Source organism: Lemur catta, chromosome 5 (genome assembly GCF_020740605.2).
Source record: "Lemur catta isolate mLemCat1 chromosome 5, mLemCat1.pri, whole genome shotgun sequence".
NCBI lineage: Eukaryota > Metazoa > Chordata > Mammalia > Primates > Lemuridae > Lemur > Lemur catta.
The window spans coordinates 87,595,495-87,615,719 of record NC_059132.1 but is presented as its reverse complement, the minus strand read 5'-3'; the positions used below and the strand labels follow the sequence as shown (position 1 = coordinate 87,615,719).

At 36.0% G+C, this 20,225-nt stretch overlaps 1 protein-coding gene across 1 annotated transcript in view; it reads right to left on the bottom strand.

The window, feature by feature from the left end:
- The window catches only part of SLC7A11 (solute carrier family 7 member 11), a 72,318-nt gene that overhangs the window by 9,613 nt on the left and 42,480 nt on the right, over window positions 1-20,225 (bottom strand). The window contains exons 7-8 of the mRNA XM_045552276.1: window positions 2,505-2,628; window positions 576-679 (exon numbers count right to left, since the gene is read on the bottom strand). Coding sequence (XP_045408232.1) covers window positions 576-679; window positions 2,505-2,628 — 228 coding nt within the window. The remainder of the gene's footprint in view (window positions 1-575; window positions 680-2,504; window positions 2,629-20,225) is intronic.

Below are 20,225 nucleotides of genomic sequence, written 5' to 3'. Positions count from 1 at the left end.
CACACATGCACAGACACATGTAGACACACACATACAGCATTCATATTTATCTGATTGGGTTTTAATCTCATCATATATTAATGTTAAGTAACAATGATACCAACAATGTCAGATATGTAGTACATTAATTTCACCTTACAAATGAAAAATGAATTAAATAAACATAATTGTCAAAAATATTTTTTTCAAAAGGCACTATTGCTTCAAACAAAACAAAGGGGATACAGATGGCGGGGTGGTGATTTCTGTTGTCTCTTACTTTACTTTTATCTTGATATCTTTAGAGAAACGAAAGATTTTATCACCAGAAATGAAAAGCCATTGTTAGACTCTGCAGACATACTATTAAAAAATGCCACACGTCCATTTTCAGAGTAGGCTAGGAGTAGACAAGCAGTGCCCTCTAATGGGCAGAATAAAACCTGCTGTTAATACTTGAACCAACATTGCAATCTTGCACGTCCCCTTAAGAACAAAGGTTTGAAGGTACTATTTCTTTTCTTTTTAAAGTTATCCTTATCACATCCAATCTCAAAAACAGAAATGTGTTTCTGCAAATATGTGAACTCACTCACCTGGAGACAGCAAACACACCACCATTCATGGAGCCAAAGCAGGAGAGGGCAACAAAGATCGGAACTGCTAATGAGAAATTTCCCAGTAGCCGCTCAGAAAAGGTCTAGCGAAAGAAAGAATGAAGCAAATTAATGCTTTGCTAGAAAGTGGAATAAAATGAAACAATTTAGGCCAAACTTGCTCTATGACTCACTGTTACCCTGGTGATATGTGTATGTTTTAAAATCCTTCTCTTTGGTTAGGGTCAGACTCACTCCGTGGACTATAATCAAAAGCAGGTACCATGGCATTGCCTGTTGCAAGACTATAGGCAGAGGTCTAAACAAGCACCTTCTCTCTACCTTCAAAAAGCAATGATCCATTTACCGAATCTTTATCAACTATGATGGGTATTGTCTCTGACTCTGGTAAATGGAAAAAAGCTCAATTCAGAAGTTCTACTTTTGGAGACAGAAATCCTTCTGCACAATACCTTCTCTTTAGCCTGGAAAGCCACATTTTTATGGTGAAATACAAATGTACACTGAGAAGTATTACAGATATTTGTTTTGTATACCAATCCCACTGTTAGGAAGTCAATAAAATAATTGATGACTTCATAATTTATACCATATATATAAGCAACCCTGAAAATCTTTTTTCCAGAAAAATCACACCAGCTGAACCCATGTTTTTGGAGTCACTCCCTCCCTCTCAGGTAGCCTATCAATTCCTTTCATGGTTCCTTATAAAAAGGCTAGAACACAAATATAAGTTCAACAAGCCACAGAAATATATAAAAGGTAAACAAAACTTCTGCAATTTTCTTGTATGCCATGATATGTGCAACATTGCAAATTTCCATGAAGGATGTAGTTTTCCTAAAAATTATGTGGGATTCTTTATTTGTCCTTGATGCAGCTGGTGCTTTGTAATTAATGGACCACATTATGCCCAAAGAATAAGCACTGCCCTTTGTCTAGAAAGATGAGATGACTGACCCGACATCAATAAGCATTGTATATTTGAGTGTCTGGTAGGAGTTGGGCAAAGTCTTTTGAATACAGTGAACTCATACATAGGTTCACACAAAGTAAGATAATTTATTCCTTGTGAATGCTGCTGATATGAAGTAATACAATTTTTAAAGGAACTGACTTCAAGTGATGGGAAGTTAATTTTTCACCCTTCATTGTTATGGGGTCATGAGTGAATGGTCTCCTACTCGCTAAGTTTTTATGCAAAATAAAAGTATGTGTTGCAGAATAACAATCCTATAACATGATCTGGTGTCAAATAAATTTTGGAAAATGCTATAACATTATGTGTATCCACTTGTCAGGGAGTTAAAATGCACATTGGTATCTTTAATTTTCTGAGAAGCACTATAACGACATCTGTTTAACTTTAAATAACCCAGAGTTTCCCAAATATATTAACATCTTAGGACTAGTATTCTAAAGGATATGCTAGAAAAAACAAATTTATATGGTCCACATGAAAATTCTTAAGTGGTACTTTGGGAAAGGGATTTTAAATTAGCATTTGAAAAGTTTACAAACAGGAAAGAGTATAAAATTGAATGAAGATTTTTATACCAAAAAATCCCACATTCATTTAGGTTCACTAACTGTCCACCTATCCTTAAGGACATGTTGGAAGAATAATGCCTTCTACTCAACAATGCCTTGACAGATTTTCAAGCATGTATATGTGGAAATATTCTACAAGAAATTATTAAAAATAAAGATAAATCGTATAGGATTTTAGCTGTATCAGTTACATGGAATATGCTAAGGGGTGCTCTAAATTTTTAAAATACTCATTATCATTCAGGTCAAGAAAAGATTACTGAATTTCAAAACACTTTCTGCTGGAGGGACCTACTATAAAATTGAATCAACTCATTAACCTAAATTCAAATTGGCATTTTCCCAACCTGGACTTACCACTGCCACTGCATTTGAAAGCAACAGCTCCTCAGCGCTAATGGTGGTAAAGTAGGCCACATTTGTCAGCACATAGCCTATGGTGACGATGGCCATGGATATACATATTGCAAGGGGGATGTTTCTGAAATGCACAAAGGAATCACACATTAGTTATCTTTTGTTAGTCATTCTCTGATACCAAAGGACATAACAAGCTAATTCAAATGAAGAATGGAATGGTATCTACAATAATTATAGGCTCCGTTGGGTATGTATAAACATTTCATTAGGGCAAAGAACCACATAGTCCTTTGTAATTTGGTAAGATCCATGGGGGCAGATACTTCATCTGTCTTGTCTACCACTATACCCCAGAACTTACGGATCTATCCCATTCCTGTACTCTGTAAGCGCTTCAACAGTGTTTCTCAAACTTGAGCACGATCAGAATCGCCTGGAGGGCTTGTTATAACACAGACTGCTGAGCCCCACCCCAGAGTTTCTGACCCAGTAGGATTTGCATTTCTCACAAGTTCCTAGGTGATTCTGATAATGCTGACCAGGAGACCAAGGTTTGAGAATAACTGTCCCATAAACATTTCTAATACTAATTCACTGCCTTGACACCTTTCTAACACTAGTGCTCAAAAACATTTGTCATGTTCAGTGTTTTCCTTCTCAGTAGCTTCCCTTACAAGCAGATGAATGCAGACTTTTAGAAGCGTGAGAGTGGGATATATGTACCTTTCTAAATCATGGCAATAATAATTTTGTATATAACACAAGAAGCACAGAAGTGTTCACAATAATGACTTTGCCCTGCCCTGCTGTGAGTTCAAAGGAATCTCAAGATCATGAGTATCTAATAAAGCAACAGCGCAGATAATCCCATGAAATTAAAGGTGACATGCTGTGAACTACAGATGACTGGACGGTGCCGACAGCATGTGGCATCAAGAAGTGCCCAGCACAAATGCAATATTATGTCTTCATTTAATGCACCGGGAAAGCCAGGTAGTAACTGACCCTGGTAATTTGATTCCATGTTACTGATACACATTACTTGCTTAACATAATCGCCTCTTCAGACTCTTTCCAGTTCAGGCAACTTAAACCTTCCACTCCCTGCACAAAGGCTGATAGTTTTTTTAGCCATAGTGCGTATCGGCCCTCATGGAGTCTTCACCCTGCTGGATGCCACTAATGAAGACCCCAATATAATTTCTTCCAAGATTAAAAAAGCAGTCCAGAAGCAGGGGGAAAAAAAGGCACAGGCTGCCTCACTACCCGAGCTGGGTGTGTTTGGCACACTAAGTCTCAGCTCATTATGCTGAACAGCAACATCCCCTGCTGAGAACAGGCAAACCTAGCCAGTCAGCGGCTGCCATTCATTGTGCTAGCTTGGAGCCTGACACTTCCCCTGATCCCCAAAGCCTTAAGCCTTGATGGTGAAACACATTGACCTCTAAATCTTGACATCCTAATATGAAAGTAGCAGATGTTCCCCTTCCCCGGTGTGAAGAGGGTCCTGTGGAATTTTCCATTAACACCATAACATGCATTGCTAGTTGTGATTGATAAATGCTAAATTTAAGCAAAGGAAATCGCTAGGTCAATCAAACACAAAGGGGTGAACTGCATAAAGCAAATTGAAGATGAATTCTGTTCCTTTGAAAAAGGGCTACATGTGAATGCAAAAGGATAAAAAGGAGAACATGAAGGTGTATAACAGCTTTTTAATCACTCATTGTATTATTTTAAACTTGAATCCTCTCAGCTTTTATAATAACCCCATATGGGAAGTAAATTCTTTTTATAGAAGAGACGAGCAGAGGGGGAGAGAAAAAGACTCTATTCCTTGTAAACATATGATTAAGATATGTAAAAGTTCCATTAATTAAAATGCAAGGTGGCTTATTAAGTGCAGTGAAGTAACTTAACCTGTCCAGGCCAGTAGTGCTGTCATATCACCTGCTGCTACAAAATGGCAGAAGAAATAAGTCTGAAATTGGGGACTGTGGCTCTTCCAGCATAAAACTTAGCTCCCCAGCCTGGCTCCTCCAAGTCAGCCTCCCTGCCTGTTCTCTGCCTAGACATCATGGTCTCTCTGAAGGTTGTTTTCTATACTGATCCTACCAGAAAGGATCCTAGAAAAACCAACATTCTAGGTTAGTTTCCCTTCTTTCTCAGTTTGTTAATAACAGAAACAAGAGTAGTAGCTGCTGCCATTGGGCTGCTGTGTGCCCAACCTTTTATTTGGCACTTTACATATTTGCCTCATTTTGTCCTTGCAAAATCCCATGCATTGGGAACATCAGCACCATTTTTTTTAACAACTTGACTATCAGCCAAATACACTATATAGATATGGGGAGGAGGACAGGACAGGGAGCGGGGGTCTAACCTTGTTACTGCGCACAACATACCCAGTGATTTCTCTCTAATTAGATAAAAATTAAGCAATGGGAGCGGGAGGGGGTGTGGCAAATAGCCCCTAATTTCTATCCTTAGATTCCATTTCAATTTGACAGAGCGAAGGGGTGGGGAGCCCATCTCTGCTGCCTTGGCATAAACAGCCACTATTTACAGAGGAGAGCAGTTGACTTGTTCAGAAGGGCTTGGCACCAAGTGGTTAACTCCTGGTTTCAAGCATCAAAGCGTAAGAGCCACTGGGTGAGCTGATAAAAGCTATTAGGCCACGCCAGAGCAATCTTTCTGGAGGCTTTAGATGCAGAGGACAGATAACAAAGGCTAGTAACCCAAGATTAAGGCAAATGGCACATGATAATAAAAGGAATTAGAGGAAGGAACCTGGAGGCCACTAGTATTTCAAAGCCTCTGTTACTGTGAGGTATCCACCAATCCTAAATGCAGGAAAAGGCATTGTCTTTAAGCTGAATAAAAATGACTCACACTTGAGTTCTATTCTTTCTCAAATGTTTGTACATGTTTATTATGACTAACAAGACACAAATTTATTGAAAATAGTTACTTAATCCTTAAGAGCTTTTTGTCATTACGTATGTTCTTTTCAATTAACAGACATTAACTGTCTGAGTCTAATATTTTTATTAGTTGCAAATGGTCCCCAATCTAAAAGGTCTTACGTACTCTTCCTTTCTTATGGGTTTATTTTAAATTGGCATCTATAACCAGTCTATGTCACACATGGACAAATTTCATTTTATTTGCACTTATTAAATGGAAGTTTCCAAAACATCTGCTTAGAAGCACTTTTATTCTAAGGGACAGACCTCCTCAGGAATCCAAATGGCCTGACACTGATGGCTGGTGGCCTATATTTGTGTAATCTGCAAAGCACTAGCAAATGCATCTTATTTTATCTTTAAATATATGCATGCCATTTTGAATTCTTTGTGGAATGAGAAAGAGCATAAACAAATAAACAATATTTACAGCAACCCACTGAAATAGGAGGTGATATTCCCAACCTTTAAACCAGAAAACCAAGGCTCAGAAAGGTTAAGGGACATGACTATTTTTTTGTGAAAGTAGTAAGCGAAAGGGCTGGAAACTGAACCCACATCTTCCAGCTCTAAGTTCCACACACATGATATATCTTGTCCTGAGATCAGGCTGTTTTGTGCCTATGTTAACCCTAGGTACAAGGTCCCTAGAATCCATACACACTGACAAACGTGTATTGTATTTTATATAAATGATACAAAGATCAGAAGGCCAATTATCGCAGTGAGACATTTTAAACCAAGTATATTTTCTATACACCTAATAGTCGCCACAAATAAACTTGCAGATAATGCAGCACAAGACGCATTTTTAATATGTTTTGCAATTCTATGATAGAATATCAGAAATTACTATTGTTTCCAAGTGCATCATTTTGGCTAAAAGTGACCCTTGCTATGAAAACAGAATGAGTAAAACTAGCTTGATTCTCCAGATAAGTCAAGAAAACCTGAAGGTTAGAGGGATTTTTGACATCAGACCACACAAGTAAGTCTCTAATCACTTGAATTTAGGATATTCCAAGATTGTTTTGTAACGTGAACAAAATCTTCTGAGATTTGTGCAAACCAAAAGAAGTCCCTACAATTCCCTGCGTTGGATACACACAATGAAGACCACAGAACTCATTGGTCATGGGGCACCTAAGCTTGTCTTTGTGCCAGCGGCTGGGCATGATGGCAGACAGTTCTGTAAAACCTACTCTTGTGTGTTCTGGAAACTTCTAAGAGAATTGATTGATGCTTCACATTTTCTATTTAAAATCATTAATATTTTAACACCTGGATTTGCCATTAAGGAAAAAGACGGGATGGGGAAAAAGGAAGAATTAAGGGCAAGAAAATGACAAATTTCTTAAAAGTGTGAGAAGCAAAAATAAAGGGAAACTGGGGATTATTTCTTTACATATAATTGAAATGGAACTGTGATTTATCTCAACATACAGCATTTATAATTATTTTAAGTACCTTTCAATTCCAAGTATTTCTTTAAGAATCACACTTGTTTCTTTTTCTTTATAGTGACCGTGTAGATACCTTGAAAGCTTTTCTATAGCTCTCACCCAGAAATGATTCAAACATCTCTTCTCTCTTTCTGATCCACTAATTTACTTTTTGCAGAATTACTCTGCTTATTTTATTACCACTTCTATTAATGTTACTCTACCCTTCAAACTTCAGTCATGTGCTACAGCCAAAAAAATAAATGAGTATATTTCAAAGAAAAGCTATTCATATTTTTCATTCATGTGATTTTTCTTCCATACATTTTGACATACTTTTTGTGACTCTTGCTGACACCAAACTCTCCAGAGTCCCCCAGACATGGAACTGTCCTGTCTGGCTCTCTGGTTTCTGACATTTCTAGCAGAGACTGAATTACAAGTAAGTGTTCAAGAAAACAAATAGTTTTCCAGACTTGAAAAAATTAGACTACAGATGACTGGAATCATACAAATTGTACAAATTTGGTTGTGTATTTTCAGTGATTTTGCCTTGTTGGCATTTAGCGCTATGACTATATCTCTAGTTTTCCACTGTGAGTGGGAATTGGGCTATTAAAAACATTATAAAAATGCATTTGAGGAAACAGAGCAAGTAGTTGAGGGGAAGGCATAGGTTGTCACTGAAAGAAAAAAATGTAGCAAGAGAAGAAAACATTGACTAAACCTATTTATGAACATTCTTAAAGGTCCATGGTTCATGTTCTTGCTTAATGTTAATTCTGGGCCAAGGCTGAACATGGTGATGTGATGAACATATTGTCACACAAATGCACACAGTGATCCCACTGATTTCTAGCATTAAACACCTGCCCTCCACTTCTCACTGAACCATGGCAAGGCTATGGTTGTTTTTACTGAGACATTTTAAATTTCAATACCACAGATGTCTAATCTAAGTCTCACCATTCTCCATTGTCCACAGATGAAGAACTCCATAAACAAAAAAGAGAAGACAGAGAAACCTGTAGGGAAATGCAAGAAATGAACAGACACAGATTAAAAGACTGCAAGGCAAAAGGAGGCTCTTGGAAAAATGTACAGGGATGCATAAAAGAGGGAGAAAAGTGCAGTAAAACCACATAGAAAAAAGGCAAAAAGGGTCACCTTTAGCCAAAACCACATGGAAAAATAAACTAAAATGGAAACTTACAACTCAGAAACAAGATAATAAACAATCAGAAACATATATAAGCATTTTATCCCTTAAATACTTTATTTTTATCTTACTATTTGAATAAAGTCATGAATAAATAAAATTATTCAGCAAAATATAGCTTGAGAGTAAATTTTCATTAGTTTGCATTTCATATAAACAAAAAATTTGCATTGTCTGCATCTCATTTTTTCTCATTTTCTAAAGATTTAGAATGTGTCTTCCAGATATATTACCGTTATCCATGTTTCTCATGGATAAACACAAATATATTTATAGGCAAGTTCTAGTGTATAAAACCAAAATTTGTTTCAAATAAAATGGTAGCAATTAAATAACTAAGGAGACAAAATATTTGAATAGTAATAAATTAAATTTAATGCTAATATTCAATTCTTATTTGTGTTATTTTGTATTTATAATATTTCATTTAAAATTATATTATTTTCCTCAGGATTTGGTCTATAGAACACTAAGATAATGCAACATCTCAGTGAGTCATTTTTTATAATAGTGTTTCTGAGATGCAGATTTATGGCTGAGACAATTAACTATCCACCAAAAGTTTGTGTTTCTCTTTCCAAAGTATAAGTTGTTTCTGAGAAGCAGCTACCCAGACAGAAACCACATTTTCCAGCCTCTTTTGTATTAGGGGGGATTTTCATTCTTGCAAACAGAATGTGAATAGATGTGTAAACTGAAGGTGAACATGGTTAGGAAGTGAGTTACCTTGTCACCTCCTTTTTCTGACTCAGAGCTAGTTGGGAAGGACCCAGGAATCTGGACCCAGGACCCACAGAATCAATATGTAGAAGACAGCCCACCTGCCAGCCAGTGACATGAACTGTTACATGATTTAAAAACTAAACTTTTGGGTGTTTAAAGCCATTGAAATTCTGTGGTTTATCCGTTGTAGTAGCTAGCATTACTCTAATTAAAAAAATAAAGGGCCTCATTATGTCAAGACTTGTTTTGTAGCTTTTTATTAATTACTCTTAAAATGAGTCTTAATTGGACTTAAAATGGGTCCTCATAAAATTTTATTTTATAGTATATTATTTGTTTTACAAGAGGGCAGTAAATGATATATTTATAAATTATAAATATATATTTTATAATTTATAAATTTATATAATTTAAATTTATATAATATAAATTATACATATAATTTATAAAATGATACTTCAAATGAAAATATCACATAAAAATCATTTTCATCTGAAAAACCTAGGAAGGAGAAAAATAAATTATTATTCAAACTTCCCAAAACTAGAACAAAGATAGAACTCATTGGTCACTATTTTGAAATAAAAAGTCCTTTGCACTTCTGAAAATCACCACCAATCCAATAGAGATCAAAGCACAATTGCCCTTTGTTTTGCTCAAGGACACATAATAAGACATGTAACATTAAATAAATGTACTCCTATACTAAGAACAAGGTCATGTAAAATAAATATACATACTTTGGCATGGTAAATGGGATTAGAGTTGAAATTTCCTCAGGCCATAAGCACTTATCTTAGAAGGAACTGATACTACTCATAACTAAACATACATAAACCAGGTTCAGCCACATTTCTAATAGCTGCTCAATAAGAAATGGAACAAGTAAACATGGGGACATTCATTCAGGGCAAATTAACTACTGCTTCTACCACCAAAAATTGCCTCCAATATTGTTGACCAACTATGGCAAGTCTAATTAATAGTAATCATTTTACTTCAATATCCAGTAGTCAAATCAATAACTGGCTTTCCAATTGGGTGCTCTGGGAATCATATGAGAAGGTGGACAGGGGTTAGGATTCCTGACTATCCTGGTCTCACTCACTCCAACCAGGTAATTCCTTTTTTACTGGTGTTATGTATTGATATCCTATCAAACACATGAATGTGCTCCAGTGCTCTAAGATAGTTTTAAAATCACTGTTCTAGATGCTATAAATGATTTCTTTAGATCACTTTGTGGACCCATTGTTGGCTTCCTAAAGTATAGTTTAAAAAAATATATGAATTGGTTTTATACAGTGCCTATATATGAATGATTATATAGATAAGTATATACATATTTGACCCTAAATTTGAAAATAATATTTCACTGTAACAAATCCCTATTCATACTACCAGGGTAACTGAGGGAAAAATAATTTTAGCAATTAAAGCTAATCTTAGTAGGAAAAGTATAAAGTTGATAGGGGAGCCAATAGCTATGGCCTGGCCTTAGTTAAAGTGGTAAATCCACATGGCAGGGCCACAGAGGACATGACATAGCAGCTTAATGGAGCAGAGGGAAAGGGGGGGATGAGAAAAAACAGAGTTGACGGGCTAAGCACCCTGCCGGTTTAGAGAGATAATATGTCATTGTCAAGAAACTGATGATGAAGATGCCTGGTTGGAGCAGTTGACAGTTCCCTGAAAAGGTCACAAAGGCTCTCAGAATAGCAGAACCTCCTGCAAAGCCCTCCCTCTTCTCTCCTCGGGCTGTCCATTTATAAAGATTCATATTCCCAGCAGAAATGGAAATGTTGTGATCTTTTATCTTGCAGCTCAAAAGTTAAAACTTTTGAAAACTAAGCTTCTGCGCATTCATTTTATATTTACCAATGCCTTTTCTTAGACTACAAAGATTCATAAACAAACCTCTCTCTACGGACAGTTTTCTCAAGTCAAGTGCACCATCCGATGGCTCAGGGACTACCTGCCCAAGGAAAATAGAAGTGGTGCATATATTCATCCATCCCTTAATTTCCTTTCTCTTCCATAGTTTCTCTCAGGTCCACTCCCCAAAATTCCTATAACCAAGAAAACTTTCCATATATACCATCCCAAATGTACATTGTCTTTGGTGACATCTTTTCTTTGAAGTTTTGTCTTTGATATTTGTTTTAACTTGATTTGATAGAATCATGGAAAATTCTCTGGGTTCCAATCTGAAGGCTGGGTTTAGTCACGTCCCTGTCACTAGCAGAAACACAGGAGATCACTGGATCTCTCTGGGATTACAATTCCCCACCAGTTGAAGAGGGTATTGAATTAATGAAATCTAAAGTCCATTCCCTTGAAAGCTCACAACTCAATAATTTTAGCAAATAAAGCTAATCCATAAAGATTAACAGAATTCTTTGAAAACTCAGTTAAGCACTTGATTATGTACCAGAGCATCCTAAGGAAATGTGTGCCTTTGCTTTGCTCTGTCATTCAAAGGAGAGAATAGGATGCCAACTTTACAATCTTCTCCTGTCTTCTGAAGATGGGAGTCTGTCCTCAAGCGGGGATACAGCACATCAAAGTACCTTCCATCATTACAACTTCAAAGTGTCAGCCTGGCTGAAAAAAATGATCATTACAGAAGATCATTTAAAGGATAAGTGGTCTGTTCACTCTTCTGCATTCTAACATGGCTGCCTGTACATCAGGTCAGACCTTTGGAAGGCCACACATATCAACCATACTACCACAGACACCTATGCAATGTCTCCATAAATCCTACTTCTTATATCTTTAGCTTTTATCAAAACTTTATTGCAAGAAAATACTTTTAAATCATCTGAATTTCAGGAGGGCATGTGTAGTAAAGTTATTAAGGATATTGTCAACTGCATCTGTCAACATTTTTGACGCAGAGTTCATTCATTTAACCAAAGTTTATTAAATATCCTCTGTATGGCAGACATTATTATAAGTAAAGGAATAAAGACATCAACCACCACACAAAAAAATTCATCCTCTCATGGAATCTAAAATTCAAACAGGACAAGACATGGGGACCATCTGCCGGGAACACTGTTTCCTCCAGATCTTCACATGGTCACCCTATTCTTGACAGTTAGTCTCAGATCAAAGTCTCCCCCTCAGAGAAATCTTCTTTCCTTTTTCTAACTGGGCCTCCCATCCTAGTTCTCTCCATCACCTACTGTTTTTAATACAAGGATAAGCAAAACATCTTCTGACTCCTCATAGTCTTTTCAGATATCTTTATGTATTTATACTTACTGAAGTCTACAAATGGCCTAAGACTGTGCACTCAATATTATAGTCTTCCAAACAATTAAAAGCACACTTCCAATAGTGATGAGAAGACACAATACTTATCAAATTTAAATTATTTCCACCAACCTAACCTAGCATTTTGATTCTTCCTCTTTATATTATTTTCACAGACGTGAGACTAATCTGTGCAAACCTCCCAAAAGAAGATTTAAAAAAAATAAATAAACGGAAGCAGTGAAGAGAAGAAAGAAAAGAAAGTTAAGAGGCAGCTTTAACAGAGAAAGGAAATGTTTATTCTACCAAATCCTTATGTGAATTCTAAATTATTAAATCTCTGAGAACACCTGATTTATGAACAGGATGACGCTGCCCCTAGCCAAAATTATTTTTAATAAAAAGCAGGAAACCTCCTGAAGTTCATCTCAGATTTAATATCAAACACAGCGGCCACACATGAACATTTCTCTATAAAACACGGAAACAGCATGGTGCGAGCAGCTGGCAGCCATCAGCGGGAAGTCGGGTGCAAACAAACAGGGTATCAGTGCCATGGAAGGGATCAGACCTCACAGATCTAGAGAAACCAACCAGGGAAAAAGAACCACAGGCTGAAATGATGTCAATGCTAGGAAGGAAAAGAGGCACAAGTAAGGCTCACTTCTGAATATACTCCAGCATCCAGCTCACTCTCCCTGTCAAAACACCAGCCTTCCTTCGTGACCACTGGAGTAGAAAGAGCAACACAAGTGTCTTTTGCGGTGAATTTTTATGTATAATTTAGAATATACCAAGTGAGGTAAAACCACCATGGGAAAACAAAGGCTAGCAGTGAAATAAGCTAACATTGCCATTGTCATTTTGCACGAAAAGTAGCAAACATCTAAGAAATTCATAAAAATATGATTCAAATATTTTCCTACAGATATGTAGTTCAAAGAGATGAAAGATGTCCAGGAGGAAAAGGTATGTTATTCTTGCTACTGTGTATTTTTTAGGAACTGTGTTTATTACCATTTTTATAGCATATGTAGGGAAGGATTAATTCTCAGGATTATATATCCGACTACTTGAATATATATAAAATAATTATTTTATTCATGTTTAATCCCTTATAAGGCAATTTCAGTAATTATGATGATCATAAAGAAATACTTTTGCCTGTTTACATTGATATTTTGATATTTGTTATTTTGTTACAAATATTCTGGAAAGTAGAAAATCATATTTAAAAGGTGCTCTATTAATAGGGTTCAGGGGGCAAAAAAAAAAAAAAGGCCAAAAAGAAAAAAGAGGAAGACTAATGTGATTGGGAGGTACTTGGGATGTTACTTTAATTAGTTAACATTTTTTTAAATCTGAAAGAAGAAAAAGAAGTCAAGTTAATTAATTGTAGTACACAGAAAAATTAATTTCTGGACCATAAAAGACTCAGTCGCACACATAGAACATATCTTTACGTAGTGCAGATTTTATTATGAAATATAACACTGCCAAGATAATTTGAAAAACCATAAGCTTTAAATTTTAAAGCACTATATGCTTTAAAACTATATATCTCTTTGTATGCACAAAAAGCTAAGAGTAGAAACTGCCTCCATGCAAATATGTTATACCCAATGTTGATTTATTCAGAGAAAAAGAATAATAATTGAGGCTACCTCTGGTTAAGAAAAAAAGTATATAAACTTTCAATAATGATTGTATAGTTATGGGCTGCTATATTGACAGAAAGGTAAATGGAATAGATTACCTTGAAAAATGAGTTAGTATATAACATAAATACTTAACATATACCATGACAAGTATCATAATTTATAATGTAAGTAAGTATCATAAACTAAGGGATACTATGACTGTTGACAATACTGGGATATTGAGAAACTTAAGGAAAACTCAAGACCCTACATTAAATTATGCTAAAAAAAAATCCATTCCAGATAAGGTAAAGAGTTGAATGTAAAAAAGAAACCAGGAAACACAAACAGAAAACATAAGTGAGACTTAAATGATCTAGAGATAAAGTAAAATGTATGATCATAAAAGTAATATACAGAAATAAAAAACAGTGACTCTATTTAACTACAAATCTAAAGTTCTATAAACTGAAGTCATAAAGAAAACTGAGTGATCTGAAAAACTGGGACAAACTTTTTGCGAACAATAGATAAATAATTAATACCCATAACATACAAAGAATTCTGATGAGTCACCAGTATTCATGCTCCAAAATGGTAACCACATGTAGCTACTAAACATAGGGGAAGTATTAATCCTCACTAGTGAACGAATGAAAGCAATTTAAAACCATGGGGTAAAATTTTTGCTTTTCAATTAGCAAAGATTTTTGTAAATAATGACACTAATGCTAAATGCTTACTAAATGTAAGTATTCTTAACTATTGCTATTGGGAAAGGAAATTGATATGCACACTTTGGAAAGCAACATGGTAATAGAAAAGGAAGCCTTTTAAACGTTCATTGCCTTTGACACAGTAATTCTCTTCTAGAAATCTATCCTAAGAGGATAATTGGACATGTAAAGATTTATATATGAAATATATAATCCAGCATTATTACATTAAGAAAAATTAGAAATGATTTCAATGCCTAACAAGAAAATGAGTAAATAATTATAGATTTCCCCCAAAGAAATATTAGACCGCCATTAAAAATGTTGTTTACTAAGATTTTAGTGATACAGGAAAATCTAATAAAAATGACATGAAATGAAAAAAGTTGGATAGGTCTATAGTTACATGAGTAGAAAGAGCTAGAGTTGAGCTTGAGATGTAGCAAATCTAGATGTCAGGGCACACTCTGAGGCACCTTCGAGCTGCTGGGGATACAGCAGTATGGACAAAGACAAGGCCCTGGCCCTCCTGGGGGAAACAGACAATAAACAAACCAACAAGCAAATGCATAATATATAATGCCAAATTTATGAAGAAAAGTGCATATGTACATTTATCTCAAGCAATATAATGCAATGCATGTGTGCACATACGCAGAGGGGGAAAACAAATGTCAAAATAATAAGTGAGTACTTTGATGTGATTAAGAGATTATAGGCGATTTTAAATCTCTTCTTCATAATTTTTTGGCATTTTAAAATTTGACAGAAAGTGGGGGGACTACGTATTGTTATTGAAAATACTATGAGAATCATAAAGTTTTACTTTGATTTCTTCTAATAGGGTAGAGAATACATACACAAATTTTCCTTCCTGTCACTCTACTACATGGATCATTGGACCACAACTACTAGGTGATTTGTGTCCCAGCTATTTAAAAATAGAACAAACGAGGTGTCTGTCAGGAGAATAACAAGATAATCAGCATATCCTGTGCTTCTGAGTGGCCCTGGATCAGAGGGACAGTGGAGGAGGCAGGGTTAGGATGTAAGGGAATTCCACCCGGCTGTTGCTATAGAAATGGCAATAACAGGATCAGTATTAACACCATCTTTTAGACTCAAGAACAGGAAATACCTGCTCTGCCTAGTCACAGGCCTGAATCATAAAGTCAATGGTTTGAAAAGCACCTACGTATCCAAACTGAAGCTTCCTCCACCGCTGCAGTTCAGAGTTCATGCTGTGGCTTGGCATAAAGACAAACAGCTCCATGGCTCAGATAAGGACACCACTGAGTTCAATTTGCAGCTGCTTTTGCCCAACATTTGCCACTTGATCACCTCTCCTTGGCAAGAGGACATCGCATTATGAGGATCAAATAGCTAAATGCTTACATACATTTAAAACACATTTAACCTTTTCTTCCACAAGACCCTGAGCAGCTACAGAATAGTATCTTAAAATCATGACTTCTACTTGCTATCTCACTCACTCGTTTCTTTTGTCATTTTCTGGCTGAAAACAAAAGTTAATCTTGTTTTCTATATCAATTTCTCTTTTTCTTGCCCCTGGCCAGAATATAAAAAGTGAGATTTGTATTGTTTGACAATATCAATAACAGAAAAATTAATATTGCCCCTCAATGAGATATCAAGCCTGTGTTAAGAATGAATGTATCTGTAAAGATGTTAAAGACAATGAAAACAGCTATTTCCTTATAATATGCTAACATTTCAGTATTTCCTAATCATAAAGTTTCTGTTTTAATATTGCAACCAAATGACCTTCACCAAACGACCCGAAATAGATTACTTACTTCAACTAGCCTGGCACCCTCCTTCATTATCTGTTTGAATAACAGCTTTAGAAAGTGGAATGCAGGCAAATGTTAATGCTCTTACACATTTTTAAAAGCAGTTTTGTTCTATTCTCAAATGGCATATAGGTCACTTCTAATGATTACATTTTCCCCCAGCTAATTGCAAGGCTAAAATCTTGCCATCTCAGATTTGTATTCAACAACACTAAGTGTTTGGAAAGAGTATTCGAAAGGGATCAGGATTTCAACTTGTAAATATAGGCAGATTAATCCGTCTCTATGGTTTCCGTTTCTTTACCTTTAAAATGAAAGGGTTGGAAATCCAATGGTTACTTCCCTTCTAACTCTAACATACCAGGCTTTTGTGATTTATTCTATCAAGGTCAACTTTACTGTGGTTTTAATTATGACAACGAGTGAGTCTAATAAGCCAAGCTGAGTCAATGTGTGAATGGAAGAAGGTAAGTAGGTAGAGAATGATTTGTGCACACAAGTAATATGAAAATTGAAATAATTTTGAAATTTAGAGACATTACTACGTCCTTTGCTATCTCTCCCTGGGAGACTGACCATGACAGTAGAATGTCAAGGAGGAGGGACAAATGGCATCATGAGAATCCAACAGGAGAAATACTTTGGAGAAGATGGAACTTGGGATGCCTGTGAAAAACAGTGTGTGAGGGGTAGTCTACCCGGCCCTAGAAATGACTTTGCTCATAAAATCATGCATTCTAATCTTTAACCTCTCACTTTGTGTTATGTGACTACATATTATAAGCTTTAGTTTTTACATATTATGGCCTACTTAAGTGCTATGCCATAAACTTAATTTCATAAACTATTTTCCATACCGTATTGTATAGCTTAATATATAAAACAGCGGCCTTTGTATTCAATATTTTTCGATTACCGCATTCTCAATTAATATGCATCAGTATTGATTACGGTTATGCTTTTGTCACAGATCTATCTGTTCCACTTCTATAGTTTTAAGAAAGAGAATATAAGAAAAGGAAAGAAAGAAAATATAGCATACCAGTAAATAGTTATCCAGGAAAACCATCTGATTTAAAAAACTGTGAGGTTACCTCCTTAGCAAGCCAATTATACAAATGCGATATGTTCTTGAAAATGAACTCCCAATATTGGAGATGAGAAATGCCTAACTCTGAGACTGAGATAATTGCTGCTTCCCATGGCAAGGCGTTTCTAAAAAGGGTGTCTTCTCCCAGCACTAAGCAGTGCAGAAGGAAAAAAAACAGCTTTTCCGTGTTCACAAATCCTGATCTGATAATCCCTATGAGGTTACAAATGAGCTAATGAAATGTTTAATAATAATAAAAAGCAAATGGTCTTGCAATGAATGAGTATCTAGTATGAGCAAGGCATTGTCAAACACATCAGCATATTATTTCTAGTTCTCATAAAAACTCTGCAAGGTGAGCATTAGAATACCCACTTAACAATTGGGGAAAGAAATGATGCACTTTTGAAAGTTATTACAAAGATCTCTCCCTCTTTTTCTTTAGGTAGGCAGCATAGTATTATAAATAAATAAATGCAACCCTAACTGGATCATTTGGAACATCTAATACTTGAAGACAGCAGACCTACTAGAGAAGATCCCTTTCATGTAATTGCATCTATGGGCAATTATAGGCAATTCTCTATATGTCTATGCTTTTTTCAAATTCATTTTTATATTTTTAAAGACAGGCTCTCACTCTTTCGCTCAGGCTGGAGTGCAGTGGCTCGATCACAGCTCACTGCAGCCTGGAGTTCCTACACTCAAGTGATTCTCCTGCCTCAGCCTCCCGAGTATTGTCTATGCTCTTGAGAAAAATAATGAATCACATAGTAAAAGACTAATAGAAACCTCCTGCACCACAGAGGTTTACAGACCATTTTATACCTTCTATCGGCATATATGATAAAAATAGTAAATAGAATAAGGGATTCATCATCATACAACATCAATAAGCCCCTTAACAAGCATTATTAACATTTCTATTCCTCCCAATATAGTCCATATATCACAGAGCCCTATACTTAAGATGACCCCACTAAATTAGGTTCCATAGCCAGGATCTGACCCTAGATTTTCAGATCTAATAACTAAGTTCCCACCTTGCAGGGTGCCAATTTGGAGTCATTTCCTCTGTTCACCCCTTCAAACTTCTTACCATTTTCTGAGATAACTCAGGAAACTTTGGTCCTGCCTAATTGCATAATCATCATAGGATCTGGAAATTGGCCATGGTATCCCTTTCTTTTTATTTGTGTCCTTGACACTTTTTCTTAGAGGTCCCTGAGAATTTTTCTGTTTACATTTCTGCCCTTAGGCCATGCTCGCGTGGTGATACCCTCTCCTTGTCAAGCTAGGTATTGTATGTCATCTACAAGAATCATAGAACATGCTAGAGTTGAAGGGAAACTCAGAATTTCCTATTCTACCATTTCTTTTCTGCAGCTGATAAACCAGACTCAGAGAGGATAACAAATGTAGCTAAGGGCACAAAATTAACTATTTCCAAAACAAGAGCCATTATACCATCATTATATAAAACAGCCTAAGCCACCTGACTCCAAGTTCAGAGCTATTTCCACAACACCAGGGTGAATATCACTGTGCCTGCCAGGTTACTTGCCCCCCCAATCTGATGCTTATCCTGTACTGGCATTGCTATTTCCCTCTCCTCCTTACACCCACCTTTCACCTAGAATATCAAATGATTCAAAATATTTCCAAACTCTGACCCAGGATTTCTATTTGACCTTAAACTCTAACTAAGGATTTCCTTTATCTTATCAGTACATGGCCACTTTTTCCTTTCCCTCTAATAACATAGGCCTGAAGTGTAGTGTATATTCACTAATCTAAAACTAGAGCCATAATATTTTAGAACTAGGAGCAAATTTAGGCAATGGTCTACCTATGTTTTCAACCTGAATATCTCAATGTCTGCCATCAAGTTAATCTTCTTCCCCCAGCACTGTTTCCTACACACCAAAAACTTGCAACATGTCCCCTATCCCATTGGCTACTGACTAGGATCCACAATTCTTGCAATGGAGGCTAAGGCTCACCATATCCCATCATGCACATACTACATCCACCTTGAATTTGACTCCTCTTCACATCCTTTGCTTTAGCCAAAGCAGCCTACACATTTTCCCCTGAAACCAACAAGACCTTGTGTATTTCTGACCTGAAACATCTTGGCTTCCTTGTTCTTGTTTTCTCGGTCCTACCCTTCCTGGCCATTAAACCACCTTGTATCCTCATGAAGCAATTTCTGTTTTAATTTTCAAAGACCAGTAGTCATGGTAGAAAGCATATAAACTGCAGAACAGGCAAACATAGATTATAATCTTAATCTTTTCATTAGATAACAACATGGCCAGAAGTTACTTCACTTCTCTGAGCTTCCGCTTTCTCCACTGCAGAATGGACATAATATACATCATATTATTAAAAATAATCTGAAATGCCACTTTTACCCTGTAATTCATCTACTAGTCAGATAACAAATACAGTTTATATTTTTAATAAAGGCCTCATATTTTAGGCAAAAATTCATTAAAACCATCTGGGGGTAAACTTGTGCTTATATTCTCCTGTTTTGTACCAACTCGAAAGTTTCTTTTCCAGAAAAAGTAAAAATAAAATGTTAAAATGCATGACACCAGACACTCAGATCAAGACCTTGTTTGGCAGATTTCATGAAGGAGTTTCTTGGTAAGATAATGAACATAAAAATAAGTGACTGCAGTGAAAGTACAAACAGACCATCCATGATATTAGCACAATCAGCCAACAGTGTGACAATGACAATATGAGTGTGGGCATACAAATATTTGGTTCAGGAGTAAAAAAAAAATCTAACAAATTCTGATTATGATGTGTGAGCATATTGTCACCTGAGGGAGG